General features: G+C 36.5%; 1 protein-coding gene across 4 annotated transcripts in view; it reads left to right on the forward strand.

Annotated features, from left to right (window-relative positions):
• ASAH2 (N-acylsphingosine amidohydrolase 2) overlaps positions 1-27,146 on the forward strand; it is an 86,723-nt gene that overhangs the window by 53,818 nt on the left and 5,759 nt on the right. For 3 of the 4 annotated variants that reach the window (XM_007182840.2, XM_057531123.1, XM_057531122.1), the window contains 6 exons: positions 5,399-5,514; positions 6,573-6,667; positions 8,325-8,364; positions 9,158-9,253; positions 11,946-12,041; positions 14,188-14,334. In XM_007182840.2, coding sequence (XP_007182902.2) covers positions 5,399-5,514; positions 6,573-6,667; positions 8,325-8,364; positions 9,158-9,253; positions 11,946-12,041; positions 14,188-14,334 — 590 coding nt within the window. Of the gene's footprint in view, positions 1-5,398; positions 5,515-6,572; positions 6,668-8,324; positions 8,365-9,157; positions 9,254-11,945; positions 12,045-14,187; positions 14,335-27,146 lie in introns of those variants that run through there. The other variant, XM_028166705.2, reaches the window with a different exon arrangement.

A 27,146-nucleotide genomic window follows, 5' to 3' on the forward strand; every position in this document is an offset into this window, starting at 1 on the left:
TGGTGTAGGGTCTTGCCTTGATGTTGATGGCTGCTGACTGATCAGGGTGGTGGTTGATGAAGGTTGTGGTGACTGTGGCAATTTCTTAAAATAAGACAATGATGAAGTTTTCTGCATTGATTGACTCTTTCACAAGTGATTTCTCTGTAGCGTGCAATGCATTTTATAGTACTTTACCCACAGTGGAACTTCTTTCAAAATTGGAGTCAGTTCTCTCAAACCCTGCCACAGCTTTATCAACTAAGTTTGCATGACATTCTAAATCCTTTGTTGTCATTTCAGTGGTCTTCAGAGCATCTTCACCAGAAGATTCCACCTTAAGAAATCACTTTCTTTGCTCATTCATAAGCAGCAACTCCACATTTGTGAAAGTTATCATCATGAGATTGCAGAAGTTAAGTCACATCTTTAGGCTTTGCTTTTAATTCTAGTTCTCTTGCTGTTCTCACCACCTCTTCAGTTACTTCCTCAACTGAAGTCTTGAACCCCTTAAAGTCATCCATGAGAGCTGAAATAACTTTTCCCAAGCCCTTGTTAATGTTGATATTTTGCCCTCTTTCCATGAACCATGAATGTTCTTTTTCTTTTTTTTTAAATTAATTAATTAATTAATTTATGGCTGTGTTGGGTCTTCGTTTCTGTGCGAGGGCTTTCTCTAGTTGCGGCAAGTGGGGGCCACTTTTCATCGCGGTGTGTGGGCCTCTCATTATCGCGGCCTCTCTTGTTGCGGAGCACAGGCTCCAGATGCACAGGCTCAGTAATTGTGGCTTACAGGCCTAGTTGCTCCATGGCATGCGGGATCTTCCCAGACCAGGGCTCGAACCCGTGTGCCCTGCATTGGCAGGCAGATTCTCAACCACTGCGCCACCAGGGAAGCCCACCATGAATGTTCTTAATGGCATCCAGAATGGTGAATCCTTTCCAGGAAGTTTTCCATTGACTTTTCCAAGATCCATCAGAGGAATCACTGTCCATGGCAGCTATAACCTTATGAAATGTATTTCTTAAATAATAAGACTTGAAAGACAAAAGTACTCCTTGATCCACGGGCTTCAGAATGGGTGTTGTGTTAGCAAGCATAAAAACAACATTAATCTTGTACATCTTCATCAGAGCTCTTGGGTGACCTGTGCATTGTCAGTGAGCAGTAATATTTTGAAAGGAATCGTTTCCTGAGCAGTAGATCTCAACAGTGGTGTTTAAATAGTTAGTAAACCATCTTGTCAACAGACATGCTGTCATATAGGCTTTGTTGTTCCATTTATAGAGCACAGGCAGAGTAGATTTAGCACAATTCTTAAGAGCCCTAGGATTTTCAGAATGGTAAATGAGCATTGGGTTCAGCTTAAAGTGACCAGCTATGTTTGTCCCTAACAAGAGAGTCAGCCTGGCATTGACTTCTCCTCTCTAGCTAAGAAAGTCCAAGATGGCATCTTATTCCAGAAGAAGATTGTCTTGCTTACATTGAAAGTCTGTTTTTTTAGTGTAACCACCTTCATTCATTATCTTGGCTTATTCTTCTGGATAACTTTCCACAGCTTTTACATTAGCACTTGCTGCTTCACCTTGAACCTTTATGTTATGGAGATGGCTTCTTTCCCTAAAGCTCATAAACCAACCTCTGCTACCTTCAGAATTTTCTTTTGCAGCTTCCTCACCTCTCTCAGCCTTCATAGAATTGAAGAAATTTAGGGCCTTGCTCTGAATTAGGCTTTGGCATAAGGGAATGCTGTGGCTGGTTTGCTCTTCTATCCAGACAATTAAAACATTCTCCATATCAGTAATAAGGCTGTTTCACTTTCTTATCATTTGTGTGTTCACTGGAATAACACTTTTAATTTCCTTCAAGAACTTTTCTTTGCATTCACAACTTGGCTGACTATTTGGTGCAAGAGATCTAGCTTTTGTCATATCATGGCTTTCAACATGTCTTCCTCACTAAGCTTAATCATTTCTAGCTTTTGATTTAAAATGAGAGATGTGCGACTCTACCTTTCACTTGAATACACAGAGGTCATTGTAGGGTTATTAATTGGCCTAATTTCAATATTGTTGTGTCTCAGGGAATAGGGAGGCCTAAGGAGAGGAAGAGAGATGGAAGGACAGCCAGTCGGTGGAGCAGTCAGAACGCATACATTTATCAGTTAAGTGTGCTGTCTTATATGGATGTGGTTTGTAGTGCTGCCAAACTATTACAGTGGTAACATCAAAGATCACTGATCAGAGATCACCATAAGAAATATAACAATAATGAAAAAGTTTGAAATACAGTGAGGATTACTAAAATGTGACACAGAGTCATGAAGTTAGCAATTGCTGTTGGAAAAATGGCACTGATCAACTTGCTTAATGCAGGGTTACCACAAACCCTCAATTTGTAAACAAAACCCCAAACAAACAAACAAAAAACCACAATATCAACAAAGTGCAAGAAAATGAGGTTTACCTGTTCTTTCATATCTTTTATGGGCTATTAGCATCCTTGCATTTCAGCTTGAAGAACTCCCTTTGGCATTTTGTGTCTCAGAATTCATGTAGGCTTTCTTCATTCTTTTTCATTTTTTTTCACTTTAATTGAATAGTTCCTAATGACTTGTTTTGAGTTCACAGATTATTTCTTCTGCTCGATCAGATCTGCTGTTGATGCTCTCTGCTGCATTGTTCATTTCATTCATTGCATTCTTCAGCTCTAGAATTTGTTTGGCTCTTTTTTATGGTTCTGCCTTTCTGTTGAACTCTCATTTTGTTCATAATTATTTTCTTGATTTTGTTAAGTTGTATATTTGTGTTCTCTTGTAGCTTGCTGAACTTCTTTGACACAATTATTTTGAGTTCTTCTTTGACAATTTGTAGATCTCCAATTCTTTGGGTCAGTTATTGGAAAATTATTGTGTTCCTTTTGTGATGTCATGTTTCCTTGATTTTTGTTGTCTCTCGTAGAATTGCATTTGTCTGTGCATTTGATGGATCAGTCACCTCTTCCAGACTTTACAGAATGGTTTTGGTGGGGAAAGGCCTTCGTCTGTGGGTGGCTGCAGAGACATTGACTGGGTGACTGTGGTTGTTCCAGCTCCAGGGAAGCCCAAGTGGCATAGTCTCCATGCAGCTCTGTCAGCTTAGGTCATCATTGGTGAAGACTGCATGGGTCCTTAAAGGCCAATGCTAAGGGTATCTGCAGCTGCTGTGAGTGCTGTTGTGATCTTCAGTGGTGAAATCTGCTGGGGACATCCTGACATCTTTTTCTCCCTTGGGGGATGTCATGGCCAAGGGCATCACTTTTGGTGCTATGTTTGGCTTCAGGTACACTCACAGTGGTGGTGGCACTGATGTCTGATATGTGGCATCCATGGAACAGTGACATACCTGAGATCTGGAGCGTGGGTGCTTGTGGAGCAACCATGCCTCCAGGGTCCAGGGCACTGGCTCACCAGCAGCTGTGTGCCTGAGATACGAGCACATGTGGAGCAGCCATGGAGCTGGGGACTAGAACACGTGCATTTGCAGAGGACAGTGGTTCTGGGGTTCAGGTCCACTTGCAGTGGCTCCAGTGCCTGAGATACAGGTACTTGCAGGGCAGCTGCAGGTCTGGAGTTTGGACCCCAGGAAAACACAGCGTGGTCACAAAGTTGGGGTCTGAAACATGGGCATACATGGAACACCCATGGCTCTGGGGTCAGGGGCATGTATGGGTTTGGGGGTGGGGGACTGACAGCCCTGACTCCAGGGCAGTGGAACAGCAGCTCCTCATGAGGGAGGTACAGCAGCACGTCTCTCTCCAGTGATCCACGGTAGCAACCATCATTGGTTACCTCAGTCATACAAGCTGTTGGTGTCTCTGTGGAGCAGGCTTCTGGGGTTTGCACTGACAAACAGGGTCCTCTTTCGTGAAAGCTGTAGAGAGTCTGTTGTACAGGCTGTTCAGGTTCTCAGTGGCAAGGGTTGCCAGGGTCTTCCACAGAGCAGGCCACTGCAGCAAATGATGGCACTTGTTATGTGGCTGGTACTGATATCTTCTGCCCTTATTTGTTCCTAGCCTTCTTGAGATGTCTCAGATAAGCCAACCTTCCCAGTGATTCTTTTCATGTGGTTATTCTGTTTTTTTGCTCCACTGTGTTGCTGTAGGTTTTTAATTGGACTCTTGAGCCCTCCTAGGGCTATTTTCTTTTGTGGATAGCTAATTATTGTATTCTGTGGGGGGATGAAAGCTGATATCTTCTATTTTGGTATCTTGCTGAGGTCATCTCCTTTCTTTATAAGGGCATTTAAAGCTATAAATTTCCCTATGGGAACTGCTTTCACTGCATTCTATAAGTTTTGATATACTGTGTCTTCATTTTCATTCATCTGAAACTGTTTTTATATTTTCTTTTGATTTCTTTTTTGACCATTAGCTATTTATAATCATGTTGCTCAATTTCCACATATTTGTGAGTTTATCAAATTTTCTTCTGTTATTTATTTCTAATTTCATTACATTGTGGTTGAAAACATACTTTGTATTATTTATACTTTAAAACATTTATTGAGGTTTGTTTTATGGCCAGCATATGGTCTATTTTAGATAATGTTCCATATGCACTTGAGAAGAATATATATTATGTTGTTGTTGGATGGAGTCCTTTGTTAGTATCTGTTAGGTCTAGTTGGCTTCTAGTGCTGTTCAAATTTTATACTTCCCTATTGGTCTTCTCACTCATTGTTCCATCTGTTATTGAAAGTGAGTTATTGAAGTTCCAACTATTATTGTTGATTGTTTCTCCCTTCATTTCTGTCAGTTTTGTTTCATGTATTTTTGTACTCTGTTATTAGATCCATATATGTTCATAGTTGTTATATTTTCCTAATGGATTATAGAGTCTATGTTCTTAGGTTTTGTAGTTAACATAGATTTTCCCCAGATTATGGGTGTTACGCTTGATGGTTGTTTTAATTGCTCGTGTGTGTGTGTGTGTGTGTGTGTGTACATAATTAAGTGGAGATTCAAGAGAGGGTCTTTAGAGACCACAAGTCAAACAACTGGTACTTCAAGTTGGAGGTGTTTTTTTTATAGTTTTCAAAATAAGAAAAAGGTGATTCAGTTCATAGACCTACATTTAATTATATCATATTTTTTTATTTGCAAAGTGGTTGAGAAAGATCAATAAAAAAAAATTAAGGTTGTAGAACATATATATTCTTTTATTCTATCAACCACACTGAGGATCTAATTAAACAATGGCTCCTACTTTAGGATGTACAGGAAATTTTGCCTCTTCTATTATGCAAACTGTTTGGAATCATTGAACAACAACCTTGATAAAATCTCTCAAAGTCCTAAAAGCATTGTTGTACAACATTTGTCAAAATGATGATATTTTTCAGAGGGTTGGAATCATATTAATTATAACATTCCTAATAGGGACAACAGTAGGGGATCCATCTTGGGACAGTATTCGGGATCAGATCCTGGGCAAGCCATCTGAGGAAATCAAAGAATGCCAAAAACCAAAGCCAATCCTTCTTCATACTGGAGAGGTAATACATTTTGATTTTCATGGTGAAATTAGTATATCGTTATTTTTACATTTATGTATTATCAGATATGATTAGTAGCTCTGTGTTGAATAGTAGATCTGTGTGTTATTCAGATGTTCCCATATCAAATTTTTAATATTAAAAAATATGGATGCTATAAGTCTAACTCTAAGAAATAAGGGTTATGATTATTAAATACACTGACTTAGATTTTTACATCTATAGTAAATAAATGAAACAATTAGAACAGTGGAAAAGGAAGAATAAGATTAACATTTTTCTTATTCAGGATTTGTTTATGTTGACTCCAGAATAGGAGTGAACACAGAATTCTTTGCAGAGAAAAACATCTCAGGTTATTTTCTCACAACTCAGGCAACATTATTAACTAAAGCAATATTCTTTAAATACTCTTTGGAACATGGATTTTCATATTCATACCAGTGTTCATACTATCATGGATTTTTGATGTAGAAAAAAATTTTAAATAGCGTTTTTTCTAATATTTAATTAAAATTCTCCAGGAAGAAGAAAGAGAGGAAACAAAGGAATAGAGGGAAAGATTCTACTAATCTGAATATGGTAAAGGGTAGATTCTCTTGGAGAAAACCTAAAAAGCAAGGCAAGACTTGCTAACTGAAGATTTAAAGTGCTATTAAAGTAAAAAGAAATCATCAACTTAAGCTATTCCAAATGATGGTAATTACTTATTCATCTTTTATAAGGATAGTCACCATGGTAATATAGGAGAACACTTGGTTATCTATTACACATTGTGATTCCACAATGACAAATCCACGAGAAACTTCATTGATGAGAAAATAAGTCCAGGTTAATGGGACACTGGTATATGAGATTTACATCTTATTACTATTGAATAGATAGAATATTTAATACTACGTGAATTAGAAAAAAAATATGATATTAGGATAAGACACCTCAAAACAGCTGGAAACATTTAAAATCCTTTAATAAAGGAACTTCTATGAGCAGCGTCAGTCTCTTGACGATAGAAAGAATAATATTCTTAACACAGTTTTCATGCTTTTGGTTCTTAGCTGTCAAAACCTCATCCCTGGCACCCAGATATTGTTGATGTTCAGATTATTACCCTTGGGTTCTTGGCCATCACTGCCATCCCTGGGGAGTTTACGTAAGTTTCTCTTTTTTATTTTGTAGTTACACATGTAACTGTTGTGGATGTGTTTCTGTTGGGATCACTTCTTATCATGGGCAGATAATTCTGTACTGACTCCTTTGTATCCTACTGTGCTATGTTTGGCAACGGTGACAAATATTCCCACCCTCTTTTGGTGGGGCCTCTGAAGAATAAATCTCTCTCTGCCTGTTACTAGTGGGTAACCTGAAGTAAACAGAAAAATCTGAAAAGTTATCATTCCAATAAAATTATACAATGATTTATTATGTCAGTAGAAAGACTTTAAATAATATTAAAACATAGGGTCGTGAAACAATCAGTTTAGGTATTAGAAGCATGGAAACATATTTTAAATCTGATCCTTATGCCATATTTCCTATCTTAGTAAGTAGCAATTTTTTATCTTTCCATTGCTCAGGCCCTAAATCTTAGAGTCATCCCTGAATTCTCTCTTTTTCGATTTTCCCTGCTTTCAATCCTTTAGCAAATTCTGTATGTTCTATTCAACAGTTTCCATCATTCTTCCCCTCCCCATCCCCCGGCCCCAACCTGGGTCTAAGCCACCATTATCTCTCCCCTGGATTTTACTGCAATAACCTCCTGTCTCACCTTCTTGCTTCTCCCTCACTCCTCTATAGTCTTTCCTCAACATTATAGCCAGAGTAATCCCTGAAAAGCATAAGTCAAATCATGTCACTATTCAAAACCTTTCAATGGCTTCTAACTCTCCAGGGAAATTCTCAAACCCTTATAATATCCGACAGGGCCCTATGTGATCCTCTCTTCAGCAAGCTCTCTGATCTGATTTCATACCACTCCCCCTTGATCATCCCTGTTGCAGCCACCTTGGCTTCAGTGCCATTCCCAGACTACCAAGCACGCTCCTATTTTAGGGCTTTCGAACTTACAGTTCCTTCTGCCTGAAACACTTACCCTCCATTTATCCCCACGGCCAACTCTTTTATTCCTTCTATTCTCTGCTCAAAACTCTAACAGAGATGCCAGTCTTGCTTACATGATATAACATTGTCTTTACCCCCCACCGCTCCTACCACCACCACATCACTACAGCATCAGCACGAACACCGCCATCCCCACAATGACCACCACCATTCTCTTTCATCCTTATCCTACTTTATACTCTCCATAGAATTTATTGTCATCTCACTTTTTTATTTGCTTGTTGACCATCTTCCCTCCCTAGAATGTCAGCTCCATACTGTTGAATCCTTAGCAGTTTGAAGTGGGTCTGGTACGTGGTAGGTGTCCAATATTTTACTGAAGGATTAAATGAATGAATGAAATAGTAAGTTCTTTGTAGGCAGGAACAGTACACTCTCTACTTGCCTCAGCTGTTATTAACATAGAATGCAACCTATTGTTGACTCAGTGAATGGAGAGTGATTGGGATCTTTTGCCAGTGATATTCATTGATTCTGTTTTCCTCCTTCAAGTTGTCTGTTTTCACTTTAGGATTTGTCTTGAAGATAGGGCAGTGAGGAAAAAAGCTCAACTTTAACTTGCATTGTTTCTATACACTTTACTATTGTTAGTCAGGCTAACATTTTGGCTTTCACTACAAGTCTTTCTGTGTACCTTGTGTACATTCTGAATAGGAAAACACTTTGATAATTCTGTTTTCTTGACTCAGGACCATGTCTGGACGAAGACTTCGGGAGGCAGTTCAAGAGGTAAATTAAAAACGAAATAAAATATCCATGCATTTTTATTTGGAAAAGAGAAAAGAATTCCCTATCCCTATGATCTGGAACCTTTTAAATTATTCTTTGCAAAGATGACGAGAGTTTTACACGTCTTGAAAGTAATGGCTGGAGGTGAAAATGAAATATTGGTGGCATAAGAACAAACTTAAAAAGTATAAGAGAACTATAATAAGATTAAAATATTTCATTTGTATTTATGTACTAATAATTTAAAAATTGATAATGGTTTTATGGATTCAGTAGTAAATGACCCCAAGTACATTAGTATCTTAAAGTCCTGTGTAAATAAAAATCTAACACATGTTAAAAATGCTGTATTTTATCTATATTTGTGATTTTCTTTACATTCAGAAAGTATTGTAGATGGTTCTAAGATGACATAATCAACAAATGTCTTATTATATGGAGCTGGAAATAACTCCTGTGGTTAGCTAATATGTTCCCATTATACGTTTTTGGAAATTGATAAAATATCTGTATTTTGGTAATAAGAAGATTCTGCATCTGCAAATACAATCGTTAAGATGTTCGGAGATCCATTGACTTGCCCAACTATAGTGCAGAGTTATGGCTTTAAGTTTTCCTAAGGGATCCTTTGATACTCCTGTACTCCTAGGCAGTTTTGATCATTAGGAAAAATATTGTTAAGATAGTTATCTTACCAATGATTCATATTTATAATTGTATGTTAAGTATAAGTAGGATGATAATACACTATAAGTTGAAGAGTAATTTTATTTCACTCTCCCTTTCCCCCTAGGAATTTGCAACTTATGGGATGCTGAATATGACTGTTGTTATTTCGGGTCTATGCAATGTATATACACACTACATTACCACCTATGAAGAATACCAGGTAAAATAAAAAGTTCTCATCATTTAAATGAATTATACCCTGGTCAAGACTATTGCGTCAAATGCAGAATTTCTTTGTGGACTTCCTCAATCGTGTTTTTGAGAGGTGATTTTGTTTTAGGGCTGGTAAGAGAATGATAAGCCAGAGGTTGTATTTGGGAGTTCTAGGTTGACCATTTCCAAGTTCAGGTCAAAATTCTAGTCTCACTGACTTCCACTTTCCCTGAAATAAATTACTTTGTCAGGGGCACTGATAATAAGCCTGGGTTATGGCATACAACACTCCTAACTCTATCCTTAATGCTTCTGGTGCCTTAAACTTCTGTAGAACCTGGGAAAAGCTCCCATTGATAGCTTCTGTTTATTGAGTGCACTGGCTAAGCACCTTGCAAATGTGATCTTACGTAATCCTCACAATTAGCCCTGACTGAAGTAGGGTATTATTATATCCATGATACAGATTAAGAAACACAGCCTCAAAAAAATTAGGGAGGCTGCTGGCTGGTAATGCGTTTTTGTTTACAAATAGTACAGAAAGTAGCCCAAGTACTTTTAAACAACAGTAGTTAAAAATGTGAAAACAGTGTAGAGTTCCACAATTAATGGTTTCTAATACATCTGCAGGTATAACTTGGCAATCCATACCGTGGCACACAGGCTACCCCTTGACAAATACTCAGTAATTCCAGCAGTAGAGTCTGCCCTGCTGCCCTCTGTTGACTTTACTGAAGGGTCCCTGCCTTCTAGGAAATCCTGTTGAATAAAGGTTCTTAACTGGGGTAAACTTAGATGTGAATAAGTTTTCATGTATCCACTTTTTCATTTATCTGTAACTGTCATTTAGCATTTCTTTCAATTATGAATGTAGGCAACAAATGACAGTAATATTAGCTGTACCTCTGACTTTTGTCACCAGTAGGAACCATGAATATTTTTCATATCACAAATAGTTACTGCACATCTGGAAATACCTTTTACTCTCATTGCTATTTTAAAATCACAGTAGTTATTAGATCTGCTACTAGATCTTGTTATTTAGTAGCATCATACAGAAGCACAAACATTACTCTATCGCAAAATTGGTTTATTATTGTTTGATTTCAGTTGAATGGGTTTCCTTTGTCAATCCATGTATTTTATTTTATGTGTTTAGAAATGTTGCTCTGAAAGGGGTCCATAGGCCTCAACAGACTGCCAAAGTAGTCCAAGGCGCAAGTAAAGTTAGGAACCCCTACTAGCTTGTCTCCTGGTTAGGGACATGAAAGGATTAGTATGTATTAATTAATTAATTAATTCACTCATTCAGTCAACAGATATGTTTTGTGAGAGATACTGTACTAGCCACTATCTGGGCATAACAATGCCTTGCCCTCAAGACCACTAGAATTTATAGGCCAGTAAAAGACATAGAAGAAAGCAGATGATTACATTTCTGTGAAAGGGATGCACAAGGTGTTATGAAAACGAAGAGGAAGAGCACCAGTTTAGACTGGGTATTTGAAGTTGGGGACTGGCAGATTTTCACGAAGATGTAGAATTTGTCCAAGTTATTGAGAATGAGTAAGGACTAATTGAGCAAATAAAAGTTAGGGAGGATATTCCATATTGAGGGAGCTACATACACAAAGGTCCAGAGGGGCAGACTTAGTATATTTAAGGGGCCATAATTAGTTAAGTACCATGGAATTAGCATGATGAGGGTAGTGAGACAGGGGCTAGAGTGGGAGGCAAGGGTTAGGTCGATGGAGAGTCTTTTATGCTGTGCTACAGAGCTTTGAGTCAATAAGGAAGATTTTGGGGAACTGCAGTAGAATTTAGAGGAAGGAATGCTCTGTTGAAATCTGTGATTTAGAAAGCTCACTAGGATGGCAGTGTAGAAAATGAATTGGAAGAGCAAGTGTAGAGGCAGAGAACTGATTAAGAAGCTGTAGTTATGATCTGGGTGAGAGCTAAGGGTTTGGCCAAGGTAAAGCAGTAAAGAAAGAGGAAAATGAAAAAATTCAAGAGATGTTAAGGAATGATGACTTGGAGACTTATAGGATATAGGATGAAGGAGAGAGAGGGGTCTAAGGTGACTGCAAGATAATCCTGGCATGGGAGACTGGAAGGATGGCCTTCACTGAGATGAAGGATGTTGCAGGGAAAGCTGATATATTTGGAGTGATGAGTTCCAGGTTAGATTTGATGAATTGGAGGTTTCTGTGGAACAACCAAAGCCTTGGTGCTCAGGTAAAAGGAGTTGTATTTGTTTCTATTTTATAGTTCTATGATGGGTTAAATGTCCTTCTCCAGATAGTTCCATCACCCCCCAGTTTATCCAGGAGTTACTAAGACTCTTATTTTTCCTCATTTTTTTCTCCTGCTGTACTCTTTGGGGGAAAACATTTATATTACAAGTACTTAAAATAGACATAAACTCAGGAGCTATTACCCTCTTTCAGGTTAACTGGACTGTTGGTCCAAATGGCATAAGCCAGGAGAATTCTTCACTGCCTTGAACAAGTAGTTGATGGGAGCCATTTACTTTTGCTGGTAAATGGAAATGCCCACTACTTTGTCATAAGTAGTCTTGAATTATGTCAGTTTGGATTATGCAAGATGTCCAGTCATCACCCCTCACTAAAATGCAACACCTCTGTAAATGGATCGAAATATGCAGGATGGTGTAAGACTCTGTTCTGCCTCTCCTGCAGGCTCAGCGGTATGAGGCAGCATCCACAATTTATGGACCACATACTCTGGCTGCTTACATCCAGCGTTTCAGAGTCCTTGCTAAGGCCATTGCTACGGTAATCAAAAATTGTATGTTTGTGTGTCTCAGGGGTGGGGAGATGCAAAGGGAAGCAAAAAAGACCTTAGCTTTGAGTGTTCAGTTTCTTTGAAAATCTTTATATTTAAAAATATTGTAGCTGTGAGGTATCTCTAAGAAATGAAGCTGGTAAAATAAATTCAGAGTCAGTTAACATCTTTTGGTAGTGACCACTTTTTTCATAGCTATTATCCTCCCAATCATCGTGTGAAGTATGGAGGTATTTTCCCCCGTTTTTCAGATGAGCAAATAGGTTCAGAGATGAGAAGTGATCAAGCTTACTATAACTGTGAGTTGAACCAGTGCTCTCTAATCTTGGTCAGTTTCTCTCCAGTTGCTTCCTGAATTGAGTGGTTTATCAGTTCTGAGATGCCCATTTTCCATATTATAACATCTCTGAAATTGGGATGTATTGGGTTGGCCAAAAAGTTCATTCGGTTAATGAATATGTTGTTTGATAAAGTTCTTGGTGAAAATGAAAAATGTCTTTTATTTTTACTTAAAACTGAAGAAACTTTTTGGCCAACTCAATATCTTCCAATCAAAGGAATCTTACGATTATAGTTAGTAGCATGTTTTCACTTTCTTGGTGGTTCAAAAATAATAATAGTGATTATAATCAATAGAGCCTTAGATTTGATAAAGTGCAACAGTGTCTTGGAATGTACACACACATTGTGTCTACCTAAAATCTGTACACCTAAGTAAGTTTACTTAAAGGAACTCCACTTGTGTAAATCTTCCCTCTGGAATATGGTTTATATATGAAGCTGCACTCTGGTGTCAAAAGATTAGTCAATAAGCAGGATAAGAACTTTAACATGATAAATGGACCCTTGTACAATACCACATAAGCCCCAATAAAGGCTGTGAGGCAATGATGGCATAGCAAAGACAATAAAGCCCTTTCAAAGAAAGAGCTTGGATATATTAAATTGAAACAAAACTGCTGTTTCTGTAGGTCAGAATAGTGAAATATGGGCAATTTCATATGCCTCCATCTAATTAGTTATTGACTGTGTGTTTGAAGTTTCAGTACAAGGTATTTACTTCGGATATATTTTAATTATCTGGTTATTGTTTTATCATAATATTCTTTTCAATTTTAGGTCTGATACTTTTTTTAAAAACAGAACTATTTTTATTTTTCATCATAAAAGCTAACTATTTGTAGAATATTCAGATTATACAGAAAAGTATAAACCTCTAACCCATCTCTAGAGATAACCACTGTTTAACTTTCATGCAATTACAGGTTTATAGCTCTTCCCATGGAAGTAGAGTCATCAAATTTTATAGTGATATTTAGGAAGAAAAGTGTGATTCATTTTGTGGAAATTTGTTTCAGAATTTTACAGTTACGTGTCTAAAATATCTATGTGATCTTGAAAAAAAAAAAACCACTGAGTATCTGCAAGCCTATCTTCCCATTTGCAAAATGAGAATGATAACGAGTAGGTTATGTGGCTGCTGTCAAGATTAAACATATAAAGCAAGGATTAAAGTACAGCAAATCCATATGAGGGCTATTTAAAATTTGAGATTAGAATTTTGGTGACACTATTAAAGGTGGCAAATTTTGTGGAAAGCATAGATTAAATCAGTCATGATACAGGCTGATCTTAACTTTTAAATTAAAAATATATTTATTATATTCTTTAATGAGCACAGAGAAGGATTTAGGAAAAAGCTTGGTAGTGACTTTGGATAAGAGAGACTCAACACTTTTTAAACCTTTAAAGAATAATTACAGTGTCATGTTACAGAGGCTTATCATGTGTTTCTGTCCAGAGCCATACAGTTAAAGAATGGCTGTCCCAGAATCTAAACTCGTGGAACATGATTCCTAGCTTACACTCTAGATTATACTGCCTAAGGGAGTGAAAGTGTTACCTGTGATCGACACTTTCTTTTAGTCACAAAAGTTTAAATTATGGACATCTAGGCTCCTATTTCAGCAGAGTTCCCCTCGCATTTTGTTACAGTTGTTAGCTCTTGGGAAGAGGGAGAGGGAGTGGGAAAGTGAGTGTGTATGTGTTTTCTTTCATGAAGGCATTTTTGGGGATCTGGGGAAAGGGTCTTGACTCTACATTGTATGCTTCTTAAGCAAATGCTCTCTGTTCTAGGATACAGTAGCCAATCTGAGCAGTGGTCCAGAGCCTCCATTTTTCAAAGATCTGATGGCCCCATTAATCCCTAATACTGTGGATAGAGCGCCTGTAGGCACAACTTTTGGGGATGTCCTGCAACCAGCCAACCCTAAATACAGAGTGGTAAGACTCACAATGAGGTCTTGGGATCCTTCAGAAGCCTGTGTGGGGATGGGGGGAAAGATGTTGTTTAATGTCACCACCTGCCTCGAATCATGCCTCGGACCAGCTGTTAGCAATAATTTAGAAAGTTGTTCTTATCTCTGCAGAGGCTCTGAAAACATGAAAATGGGGAAGTATTTATTTTTCAGTTGGTAATTGTGGAAAATTGAATTTCTAAAATTCAAATTATTCCTTTTCCTTTTAAAGGGATAGTCCTGGAACCATTCATTGTAGCATAGAAAAGTTGTCTATGATATGTCAAGGATAGGAAAAGCACATAGAAATGAAGCAGGATTTCTACCACTACTATTTGATATAGATCTTGTGTCTTGCAACTTTGCTAAATCATTTATTAGTTCCAATAAAATTTTTTGGTGTGGATTCCTTAGAAATGTCTATGTATAGTATGTCATCTGTGAATAAAAACAGGTTTACTTATTCCTTTTTAAATTTCTTTTGTGGATGCCTTGTATTTATTTCCTTATTGCACTGGCTAGAGTCTCCAATGCAATGTTGAAAAGAAGTTGTAAGACTGGACATCCTTATCTTGTTTCTAATCTTAGGAGGAAAAGTATTCCGTCATTAAGTATAATGTTTTCTTTAGAATTTTTGTAGATGCCCTTTATCAGGTTAAAAAAATTCCCTTCTATGTCTAGTTTGTTGAGAGTTTTTATGAAGAAAGGGTGTTGAATTTTTTCAAATCCTTTTCTGTGTCTACTGAGGTGATCATGCGGTTTTTGTTTTTTATTCTATTAATAGGGTGTATTGTATTGGTTGATTTAAGATATTAAATAAATACCCTTTAGTAATGGTATATAATACTTTTTACATGTTGTTAAATTTGGTTTGCTAACATTTTTCTAAAGAGTTTTGTACTCATGTCCATGAGGGGCATTTGTAGTCTTCTTTTTATGCCTTGTCTTTGACTGCCCTTGGTATCATGGTAACACTGGTCTCAGAAAAGGAGTAGAAAGTGTTTCCTCTTGTATTTTCTGAAAATGTATGCAAAAGATTGATATTATTTCTTCTTTAAATATTGGATCAGATTTACTAGCAAAGTCATTTGAATTTGGGCTTCTTTTTATGGCAAAATTTTAAATCACTAATTCAGTTCCTTTACTAGTTTTAGGCCTATTCAGATTTTCTGTTCTTGAGTCAATTATGTGTCTTTCTAAGAGTTTACTTTGTCTTTAGGAATTTTCCCATTTCATATAATTGCCTAATGTGTTGGGATAAACGTGTTCATAATACTCCCTTTTAATTCTTTTAATTTCTGTAAGGTCAAAAATGATGTCCCCTCTTTCTGCCTGATTTTGCTGACTTGCGTCTTCAAAGAGCCATCTTTTAGCTTCATTGATTTTATCTGTTTTTCCATTTCACTGATTTTTGCTCTAGTGTTTCATTTCTTTCTTTCTGCCTGCTTTGATTTTATTTTGCTCTTCTTCTCATTTCTTAAGGTGGATGCTTAGGTTATTTTTATGTTTTAGTGTCCTTCTTTAATTCCTCTGTTGGTTTTTTACTATGTATATTTTTAGCTGTTTTCCTGGTAGTTATTTTAGGGACTTGAAAAAGAACTCTGTTTCTTCTCTTTACACTCCACTCTCAATACTTCTGACAGCAGATGTGTGGAGGTTTCCCCCCACCAAGTAACTCTCCAGTTCTCTGTGGACACCAGTTTGATGTCCTACAATTCAGTTCAGTTCTGATGGTATTTACTTGGGGTTGGCACAGATCCCACAGGTTAAGGGCTCAGTCCCACTAGACTGCACCCTCCCCCTCACCTCCCGCTCCCCATACACACATATTTCAGACACCAGTGGCAAATCCAAGTTGTCACCTGTGCTTCTAACAGCCTGGCTATAAATTGGAGATTCCATGACCTCCTCCTCAGGTTTAATGACTTGCTATAATAGCTCACAGAACTTAGGAAAATAGTTTACTTACTAGGTTACCAGTTTATTATGAAAGGATACAACTCAGGAACAACCAATGGGGAGATGCATAGGGCAAGGTATGGGGGAAAGAATGCAGAGCTTCTCCAGCCATGCCACCTTCCCAGAGTCTCCACATATTCACCAGCCTGGAAGCTCTCCAAACCACATACTTCAGGGATTTTTGTGGAGGCTTCATTATGTAGGCATGATTGACTAAATCATTGGCCATCGGCAGTTAACTCAACCTCCAGCTCTTTTCCCTTCCCTGGAGATCAGGGGGTTGGAGTTGAAAGTTCTAACCCTCCAATCACAGGGTTTGTTTGCCCCCATTCTGAGGTTATGCAGAAGTCCACAGCCACCAGTCATCTTAATAGCATACAAAAGACACATTAGCAGAGATTCCAAGGGTTTTACGAGCTGTGTGCCAGGAAATGGGGGCAGAGACCAAATATATATATATATTTATATCTCATGTCACAGAGCTATAATATGCATCTTAACTAATCACAACCTACTTTAATATAATACTAACTTAATTCTAAAAAAATACAAAAAGATTCTTCCCAAATATCTTTTTTCCCTTTCCCATCTTTGGTGATATTGTCACATATTATATCTACATGTAAATGCAATAATACAGTGTTATAATTATTGTTTTATAAAATCTTATGTCATTTAAAGACATTAAGAAAATCTATGAAAAAGTATATTTATAGAAAATTTTTATTTACCTACATATTTACCAGTTCTGGTACTCTTTATTTCTTTTTAAGAATTTGTATTATCATCTAGCATCATTTTCTTTCAGCTGGAAGGACTTCCTTTAGTATTTCTTGTAAGACAGTTATACTAACAACAATTTCTCTCAGGCTTTGTTTATCTGGAATGGATTTATCTTATCTTTGAAGAATGGTTTTGCTGCATTCTTGATTGAAAAAATTTTTTCTTTTATTACGTTGGATATGTTATCCTGTTACTTTCTGTACTTCACTCTCTAATGAAAAGTCAATTGTTAATTTTATTGTAATTTCCCTGTAAGAAATGAATCACTTTTCTCTTGCTGCTTTCAAAGTTTTCTTTTTGTCTATGTCTACCACTAGTTTGCTACAATATATCTAAATGTGAATCACTTTGTGATTATCCTACTTGGAATTTGTTGAGTTCCTTGGATCTATAAGGTAACATTCGTCAAATCTGGGAAGTTTTCAGCCATTATTTCTTCAAAAAATTTTTTGTTCTTTTCTCTCTTTCTTCTAGTTTTGGAACTTCTGTTTTGTGAATGTCAATATACTCGGTGTTGTCCCACATGTTTCTGAGGCTCTGTTAATTTTACTTCAATCTTTCTTTCCCTCTCTATTCTTCATGTAGGATAATTTATATTGATAAATTCTAGTTCACTTATTCTTTCTTCTGTCATCTCACATTTGCTGTGAGATCCCTCTAGTGAATTTTTCATTTCAGTTGTTGTGATTTTCAACTCCAGAAAATTCTCTTCACTGTGTCTCTATTTGTTAAATCATTATCATTATACTTTCCTTTAGTTCTTTAAACCTGATTTATATTAGTTCTTAGAACATTTTAATAACAACTCCTTTGAAGTCTTTGCTAAATCTAACATCTGGGGACACAGAGAGGCAGTTTTGATTGTTCCTTTTTTCCCCTTAGTATGGGCGATACTTTCTTGTATGCACATCTCATTTCGTTGTTGTTGTTGTTTGAATACTGCATGTTTGTTGATATATTGTAGCAACTCTGGATTCTAGCTTCACTTCCCCACCCCAGAGTTGTTATTTTTGTTCATTTGTTTGCTCATTTAAAACTTGACTGGACTAATTAGTAAAGTCTGTCTCTCTTACAATGTATGTCTACTATATCTTTGCTCAGTTTTTTATACTTGATTTTAAGTCTCGCTCTCAAGTGTTGCTTCTGTGATTACAGAACTTAATGTTCAGCTGAATATTGGTCAGAGTTTGTATTTAGGTGGCTCAAGGAGTAGGAATTTCAATCTCTGCTGATAGAACTGTGTAGGCTAGGGTATGCATTCAAACTTCAGACCATTTTCAGTTTTCCCCAAATTTTAATTTCCACTGGGGTCTCTTATATCTCCTCTGCACATACATCCAGACATTAGCCAGGGATATAGGCGTGGTTTGGGCCTGCTCTGTTCTCTGTGTATGATCATAGCCTCTGGTTAGTCCAGGATAGGATAAGCGCTTATTAAAACCATGACAGTTATCTTACTTTCCCGCAAACTATTAAATCACCTATTACCTGTCTAGCCACTATCCCTCAATGTTTGCCTTCCACTGAGATCACCACTTTAAATGGCTATGTTCCAAATTAAGTAAGTTCCTTCTGGCAGCAGCAGAAAAGCTGTTGATTTTATGGCCTTCCCCACTCTGGTTGAAATATAGTACTACAGAGGATGAGAGCAACCCTGGTAAGAACACCAAAAACTTGCACTGTGCTTACCACTAAGTTTAGTAGTTTTAATGAACAAACATTTCTCAGCTTTTGGTTGATAATTGAAGTGCTAAAATGGTTATTTTTAGAGTTACATATGATCCAGCAATCCCACTCCTGGGCATATATCCAGAGAAAACTCTAAAAAGATATAGGCACCCCAGTGTTCATAGCAGCACTATTTACAATAACCAAGATATGGAATGGAAGCAAACTAAATGTCCATTGACAGATGAATGAATAAAGAAGATGTGGTATTATATAATATACAATAGATACTACTCAGACATAAAAAAGTACAAAACAATGCCATTTGCTGCAACATGGATGGACCTAGAGATTATCATACTAAGTGAAGTCAGTCAGACAGAAAAAGACAAATATAATATGCTATCACTGATATGTGGAATCTAAAATATGATACAAATGAACTTATTTACAAAAGAGAAACATACAGACATAGAAAATAAACTTTTGGTTACTAAAGGGGAAAGTGGGGAGGGAATAAATTAGGAGTTTGTGATTAGCAGATACAAACTACTATATAGAAAATAGATAAACAACAGGGTCCTACTGTTGCACAGGGAACTATATTCAATATCTTGTAATAAGCTATAATAACCTATTATAGGTTATTATATGGAAAAGAATATGAAAAAAGTATATGAAAAAAGTATATAACTGAACCACTGTACACCAGAAACTAACATGACATTGTAAATCAACTGTATTTCAAGAGGTAAAATAAAATTTAAAAATGGTTATTTTTGACAGTTTTGTCTATATATATAGTTGCTTTTTAGGGAGAGGACCTACTGACCTCCTCACTCTTTCATGTCAGAAACATCTGTTTTATACCACTACTGTTTGAATTGGCACATTATATTTGTAGTGGGGCTGTCTCTCATAGTTAAGGTGAGTGTGACTAAACAGGAAATTGTGATGGTAAGAAGAAAAATCAAGGACAAGAACGCTTGTAAGGATTAGGAAAATTTGGCTAACCGGATACAAATTTTTTTTTTTTTAAGTGAACCATGATATTGGCTGCAGGGCTGATTGCTCTATATGAAGAATATACTGATTTTTGCAGAAAATTCTAATTGTTGTTGAAACATTTTGCTAACCATTGGTGAGACCGGCTAAATTGATAATCTCACTGGTGAAAATGAAGAAAATTAGAAAAAATAAATTAATGCTAGTTATTCAGGGGAGTTAACAGTAAAGTAAATAATTGAACAGCACATCTCTGTTTAGATGGTCATCATTGATTATGAATCCATGGACTGTTTTTATTAAAAAATGTTTTTAATATGGGCTAGGTCTTGGAGGATGAGTAGGAGTTCACAGAGCCTGTCAAGACATACCACCTCTAGGTATATGGACTATAGAGGGCTTAAGGTGGAGCACCAGGTGGCAAATTACCTGTAAAAGGTCTTGTGTGCCATAGTAAGTCATGTGAAGACTTATTTGTTTGTTAGTTTGTTACTTAAAAAAAATTTTTATTGATGTATTATTAACATACAATAAACTACATATTTAAAGTGTACAGTTTGGTAAATTTTCACTATTAAGGCCATTTACTTCTTCTTGAATGATCTTTAGTAGTTTCTATATCTCAAGGAATTTGTCCATTTCATTTCATCTAAGTTATTTGAATTTGCAGGTGTAAAGTCATTGCCAATTTTTCCTTATTATCTTTTATATATCTATAGAATCTGTATTGATGTCCCCTGTTTTATTCCTGGTACTGATAATTTGAGCCTTCTGTTTGATTTTTTTCTCTTGATCATTCTGGCCAGTGGTGTTATTCCATTGATCTTTTCCTAGTCTTTGTGTTATTGTCATATATTTTACTTTTATATAATTTATCAACTCCATCATGGATTGTTCTTATTTTTAAACAGTAGATTATTTTTAAAGAGACTTAAATAATAAGAGAAAAATATTATATTAACTCACACATTAACAACTGACCCTTCATTTCTTTTTGTAGATCCAAATTTCCATTTAGTGTCATTTTCTGTTTGCTTGAAGGACATCTTTTAACATTTTTCTTTCTTCTTCTTTTATATGTTTGAAAATGTCTTTATTTTGCTTTCATTTTTACTGTTTATGGAATTCTTGGTTAGCAGTTTTTTCTGTTAAGACCTTAAGATTTTGCTGTACTGTATTCTGGTTTGCATTGTTTGCAGTGGAAAAAAAATCTGCCATCATCCTTATGTATGTTCTACTCTGTGTAATGTGTCTTTTTTTCCCCCTTGTTTTTAGAATATTTTTCTTTTTATTTCTAGTTTCCAGCAATTTGATTTTAAGGATCCTTGATGTCATTTTTTTTATGTTTCTTGTGCTTGGGGTTGATTGAGCTTCTTGGACTTGTGGGCTTATAGTTTTCAGCAAATTTGGAAAATTTTGGCTATTATTTATTCATTATTTTTTTCTGAATTTCTTCCTCTCTTCTATCCTTTGGGAACTCCAATTACCTGTATATTAGGTGGCTTGAAGTTGTTCCACAGCTCACTGCTGCTCTGTTCATTTTTTTTCAGTCTTTTCCCCTTTTTAATTCTGTATAGTTTTTATTGCTGTGTCTTCAAATTCAGTAATCTTTTCTTCTGCAATGTTTAATTTGATAATTCCATCCAGTGTATTTTCTTTATAGATACTATAGTTTTCATCTCTAGGGGTTTGGATTAGGTCATTTTAAATAAAAATCTTCCACATGTCTACTTAACATGTTCATTCTTTCTGCTAGATTTTTGAACACACAGAATAGTTATAAGAACTGTTTTAGTGTCCTTGTCTACTAATTCTATCATCTAATTCATTTATGGGTCAGTTTTGATTGAGAGTTTCCTCATTACGAGAAGTGCTTTTCTTTCCTTTGTATGCTTGCTAATTTAGAGGTCAGACATTGTGTATTTTTATCTTGTTAGGTGTTAGATGTTCTCCTATTCCTGTAAATATTTTTGAACTTTGTTTTAGGGTGTTATTGAATTATTTGGGAAGAGTTTGATTTCGGTGGGTCTTTGTAAGTTTTTAGGCAGAGCTGCTTTTATTCTAGGGAAAATCTCTCTACCATGCACTTAAGGTAGAATTCTTTTGAATTATGAGTTTTCCCATTCTGGCTGGTGGGAACAGGAACTTTTCACAGTTCTCTATGAGCCTGGGATTTTCTCTCTAATTCTTTTAAATGATTATTTTCCTAGGTTCAGGTACTTTCCTTACATGAATGCAGAGTTGAAGGGAGCCTTCTGCAAATCTCCAGAGTTCTCTCTCTGTGTACCTCTCCTCTTTATGGTCCTCTCTTTTCTCTGTTACTCTACCCTGTGAACTCAAGACCACTTGGTCTTCTTGGACCCCCACATCTATTCCTTAACTTACATAGACTGCCTAGCGTTGCTTGATTCTGCCTCCTTGTGCTGTGGCCTGTAAACTCTCTGAAGGCATAAAACTGAAGCAATTGTAGGGCTCATCTTTTTCATTTTCTGTCACTCAAGGATCACTGTTTTCATGCCTACTGTCTTTAAAACCATTCTTTAATACATATTTGTCCAGGTTTTTTAGTTATGTCAGGTGAAAAGTTAAATACACACCTTGTCAATCCATCTTGTATCTTTTATATGTAAGTGTATGTGCAAGTATAAGTCATCTGAAAAAACCACATTCACAGAAAGATTTACAAGATGAAAAGGCAGAGGGCTATGTACCAGATGAAGGAACAAGATAAAACCCCAGAAAAACAGCTAAATGAAGTGGAGATAGGAAACCTTCCAGAAAAAGGATTCAGAATAATGATAGTGAAGATGATCCAGGACCTCGGAAAAAGAATGGAGGCAAAGATCGAGAAGATGCAAGAAATGTGTAACAAAGACCTAGTAGAATTAAAGAACAAACAAACAGAGATGAACAATACAATAACTGAAATGAAAATTACACTAGAAGGAATCAATAGCAGAATAACTGAGGCAGAAGAATGGATAAGTGACCTGGAAGATAGAATGGTGGAATTCACTGCTGTGGAAAAGAGTAAGAAAAAAGAATGAAAAGAAATGAAGACAGCCTAAGAGACCTCTGGGACAACATTAAACGCAACAACATTCGCATTATAGGGGTCCCAGAAGGAGAAGAGACAGAGAAAGGACCAGAGAAAATATTTGAAGAGATTATAGTCGAAAACCTCCCTAACATGGGAAAGGAAATAGCCACCCAAGTCCAGGAAGTGCAGCAAGTCCCATATAAGATAAACCAAAGGAGAAACACGCTGAGACACATAGTAATCAAATTGGCAAAAATTAAAGACAAAGAAAAATTATTGAAAGCAGCAAGGGCAAAACGACAAATAATATACAAGGGAACTCCCATAAGATTAACAGCTGATTTTTCAGCAGAAACTCTACAAGCCAGAAGGGACTGGCATGGTATACTTAAAGTGATGAAAGGGAAGAACCTACAACCAAGATGACTCTACCCAGCAAGGATCTCATTCAGATTCGATGGAGAAATCAAAAGCTTTACAGACAAGCAAAAGCTAAAAGAATTCAGCACCACCAAACCAGCTCTACAACAAATGCTAAAGGAACTTCTCTAAGTGAGAAACACAAGAGAAGAAAACGACCTACAAAAACAAACCCAAAACAATTAAGAAAATGGTCACAGGAACATACATATCGATAATTACCCTAAATGTGAATGGATTAAATGCTTCAACCAAAAGACACAGGCTTGCTGAATGGATACAAAAACAAGACCCATATATATGCTGTCTACAAGAGACCCATTTCAGACCTAGGAACACATTCAGACTGAAAGTGAGGGGATGGAAAAAGATATTCCATGCAAATGGAAATCAAAAGAAAGCTGGAGTAGCCATACTCATATCAGATAAAATAGACTTTAAAATAAAGAATGTTACAAGAGACAAGGAAGGACACTACATAATGATCCAGGGATCAGTCCAAGCAGAAGATATAGCAATTATAAATATATATGCACCCAACATAGGAGCACCTCAATACATAAGGCAACTGCTAACATCTATAAAAGAGGAAATCGACAGTAACGCAATAATAGTGGGAGACTTTAACACCTCACTTACACCAATGGACAGATCATCCAAAATGAAAATAAATAAGGAAACAGAAGCTTTAAATGACACAATAGACCAGATAGATTTAATTGATATTTATAGGACATTCCATCCAAAAACAGCAGATTACACTTTCTTCTCAAGTGCGCATGGAACATTCTTCAGCATATATCACATCCTGGGCCACAAATCAAGCCTCAGTAAATTTAAGAAAATTGAAATCATATCAAGCATCTTTTCTGACCACAATGCTATGAGATTAGAAATCAATTACAGGAGAAAAACGTAAAAAACACAAACACATGGAGGCTAAACAATACGTTACTAAATAACCAAGAGATCACTGAAGAAATCAAAGAGGAAATCAAAAAATACTAGAGACAAATGACAATGAAAACATGACAATCCAAAACCTATGGGATGCAGCAAAAGCCGTTCTAAGAGGGATGTTTATAGCTATTCAAGCCTACTGCAAGAAACAAGAAAAATCTCAAATAAACAATCTAACCTTACACCCTAAGCAATTACAGAAAGAAGAGCAAACAAAACCCAAAGTTAGCAGAAGGAAAGAAATCATAAAGATCAGAGCAGAAATAAATGAAATAGAAACAAAACAATAGCAAAAATCAATTAAACTATAAGCTGGTTCTTTGAGAAGATAAACAAAATTGATAAACCATTAGCCAGACTCATCAAGAAAAAGAGGGAGAGGACTGAAATCAATAAAATCAGAAATGAAAAAGGAGAAGTTACAACAGACACCACAGAAACACAAAGCATCCTAAGAGACTACTACGAACAACTCTATGCCAATAAAATGGACAACCTGGAAGAAATGGACAAATTCTTAGAGAATTATAACCTTCGAAGACTTTACCAGGAAGAAATAGAAAATATGAACAGACCAATCACAAATAATGAAATTGAAACTGTGAATAAAAATCTTCCAACAAGCCAAAGTCCAGGACCAGATGGCTTCACAGGTGAATTCTATCAAACATTTAGACAATAGCTAACACCCATACTCCTCAAACTCCTCCAAAAAATTGCAGAGGAAGGAACACTCCCAAACTCATTCTATGAGGCCACCATCACCCTGATATCAAAACCAGACAAAGATACTGTAAAAAAATGAAATTACAGACCGATATCACTCATGAATATAGATGCAAAAATCCTCAACAAAATACTAGCAAACAGAATCCAACAACTCATTAAAAGGATCATACACCATGATCAAGTGGGATTTATCCCAGGGATGCAAGGATTCTTCAATATATGCAAATAAATTAATGTGAAACACCATATTAACAAATTGAAGAAGAAAAACCATATGATCATCTCAATAGATGCAGAAAAAGCTTTTGACAAAATTCAACATCCATTTATGAAAAAACTCTACAGAAAGTGGGCATAGAGAGAACCACCTCAACATAATAAAGACCATATACGACAAACCCACAGCAAACATCATTCTCAATGGTGGAAAACTGAAAGCATTTCCTCTAAATCAGGAACAAGACAAGGATGTCCACCCTCACCACTGTTATTCAACATAGTTCTGGAAGTCCTAGCCACGGCAATCAGAGAAGAAAAAGAAATAAAAGGAATACAAATTGGAAAAGAAGAAGTAAAACTGTCACTGTTTGCAGATGACATGATACTATACATAGAGAATCCTAAAGATGCCACCAGAAAACTACTAGAGCTAATCAATGAATTTGGTAAAGTTGCAGGATACAAAATTAATGTACAGAAATCTCTTGCATTCCTATACACTAATGATGAAAAATCTGGAAGAGAAATTAAGGAAACACTCCCATTTACCTTGCAACCAAAAGAATAAACCTACCTAGGGAGACAAAAGACCTGTATGCAGAAAACTATAAGACACTGATGAAAGAAATTAAAGATGATACCAACAGATGGAGAGATATACCATGTTCTTACACTGGAAGAATCAATACTGTGAAAATGATTCTGCTACCCAAAGCAATCTACAGATTCAATGCAATCCCTATCAAATTAGCAATGGCATTTTTTACAGAACTAGAACAAAAAGTCTTAAAATTTTTATGGAGGCACAAAAGACTCCGAATAGCCAAAGCAGTCTTGAGGGAAAAAAAACGGAGCTGGAGGAATCAGACTCCCTGACTTCAGACTATACTACAAAGCTACAGTAATCAAGACAATATGGTACTGGCACAAAAACAGAAATATAGATCAGTGGAACAGGATAGAAAGCCCAGAGATAAACCCACACACCTATGGTCAACTAATCTACGACAAAGGAGGTAAGGATATACAACGGAGAAAAGACAGTCTCTTGAGTAAGTGGTGCTGGGACAACTGTACAGCTACATGTAAAAGAATGAAATTAGAACAGTCCCTAACACCATACACAGAAATAAACTCAAAATGGATTAGAGACCTAAATGGAAGACCGGACACTATAAAACTCTTAGAGGAAAACATAGGAAGAACACTCTTGGACATAAATCACAGCAAGATCTTTTTTGACCCACCTCCTAGAGTAATGGAAATAAAAACAAAAATAAACAAATGGGACCTAATGAAACTTCAAAGCTTTTGCACAGCAAAGGAAACCATAAACAAGACAAAAAGACAACCCTCAGAATGGGAGAAAATATTTGCAAACGAAGCAACAGACAAAGGATTAATCTCCAAAATATATAAAGAGCTCATGCAGCTCAATTTTAAAAAACAACAACCCAATCCAAAAATGGGCAGAAGACCTAAATAGACATTTCTCCAAAGAAGACATACAGATGACCAGGAAGCACATGAAAAGCTGCTCAACATCACTAATTATTAGAGAAATGCAAATCAAAACTACAATGAGGTATCACCTCACACCAGTTAGAATGGGCATCATCAGAAAATCTACAAACAACAAATGCTGGAGAGGGTGTGGAGATAAGGGAACCCTCTTGCACTGTTGGTGGGAGTGCAAATTGATACAGCCACTATGGAGAACAGTATGGAGGTTCCTTAAAAAACTAAAAATAGAATTACCATATGACCCAGCAATCCCACTACTGGGCATATAACCAGAGAAAACCATAATTCAAAAAGGCACATGCACCCCAATGTTCATTGCAGCACTATTTACAATAGCCAGGTCATGGAAGCAACCTAAATGCCCATCGACAGAGGAATGGATGAACTAGATGTGGTACATACATACAATGGAGTATTACTCAGCCATGAAAAGGGACAAAATTGGGTCATTTGTAGAGTCATGGATGGATATAGAGACTGTCATACAGAGT

The sequence above is a fragment of the Balaenoptera acutorostrata genome, chromosome 16, assembly GCF_949987535.1.
Source record: "Balaenoptera acutorostrata chromosome 16, mBalAcu1.1, whole genome shotgun sequence".
Taxonomy (NCBI): Eukaryota; Metazoa; Chordata; class Mammalia; order Artiodactyla; family Balaenopteridae; genus Balaenoptera; species Balaenoptera acutorostrata.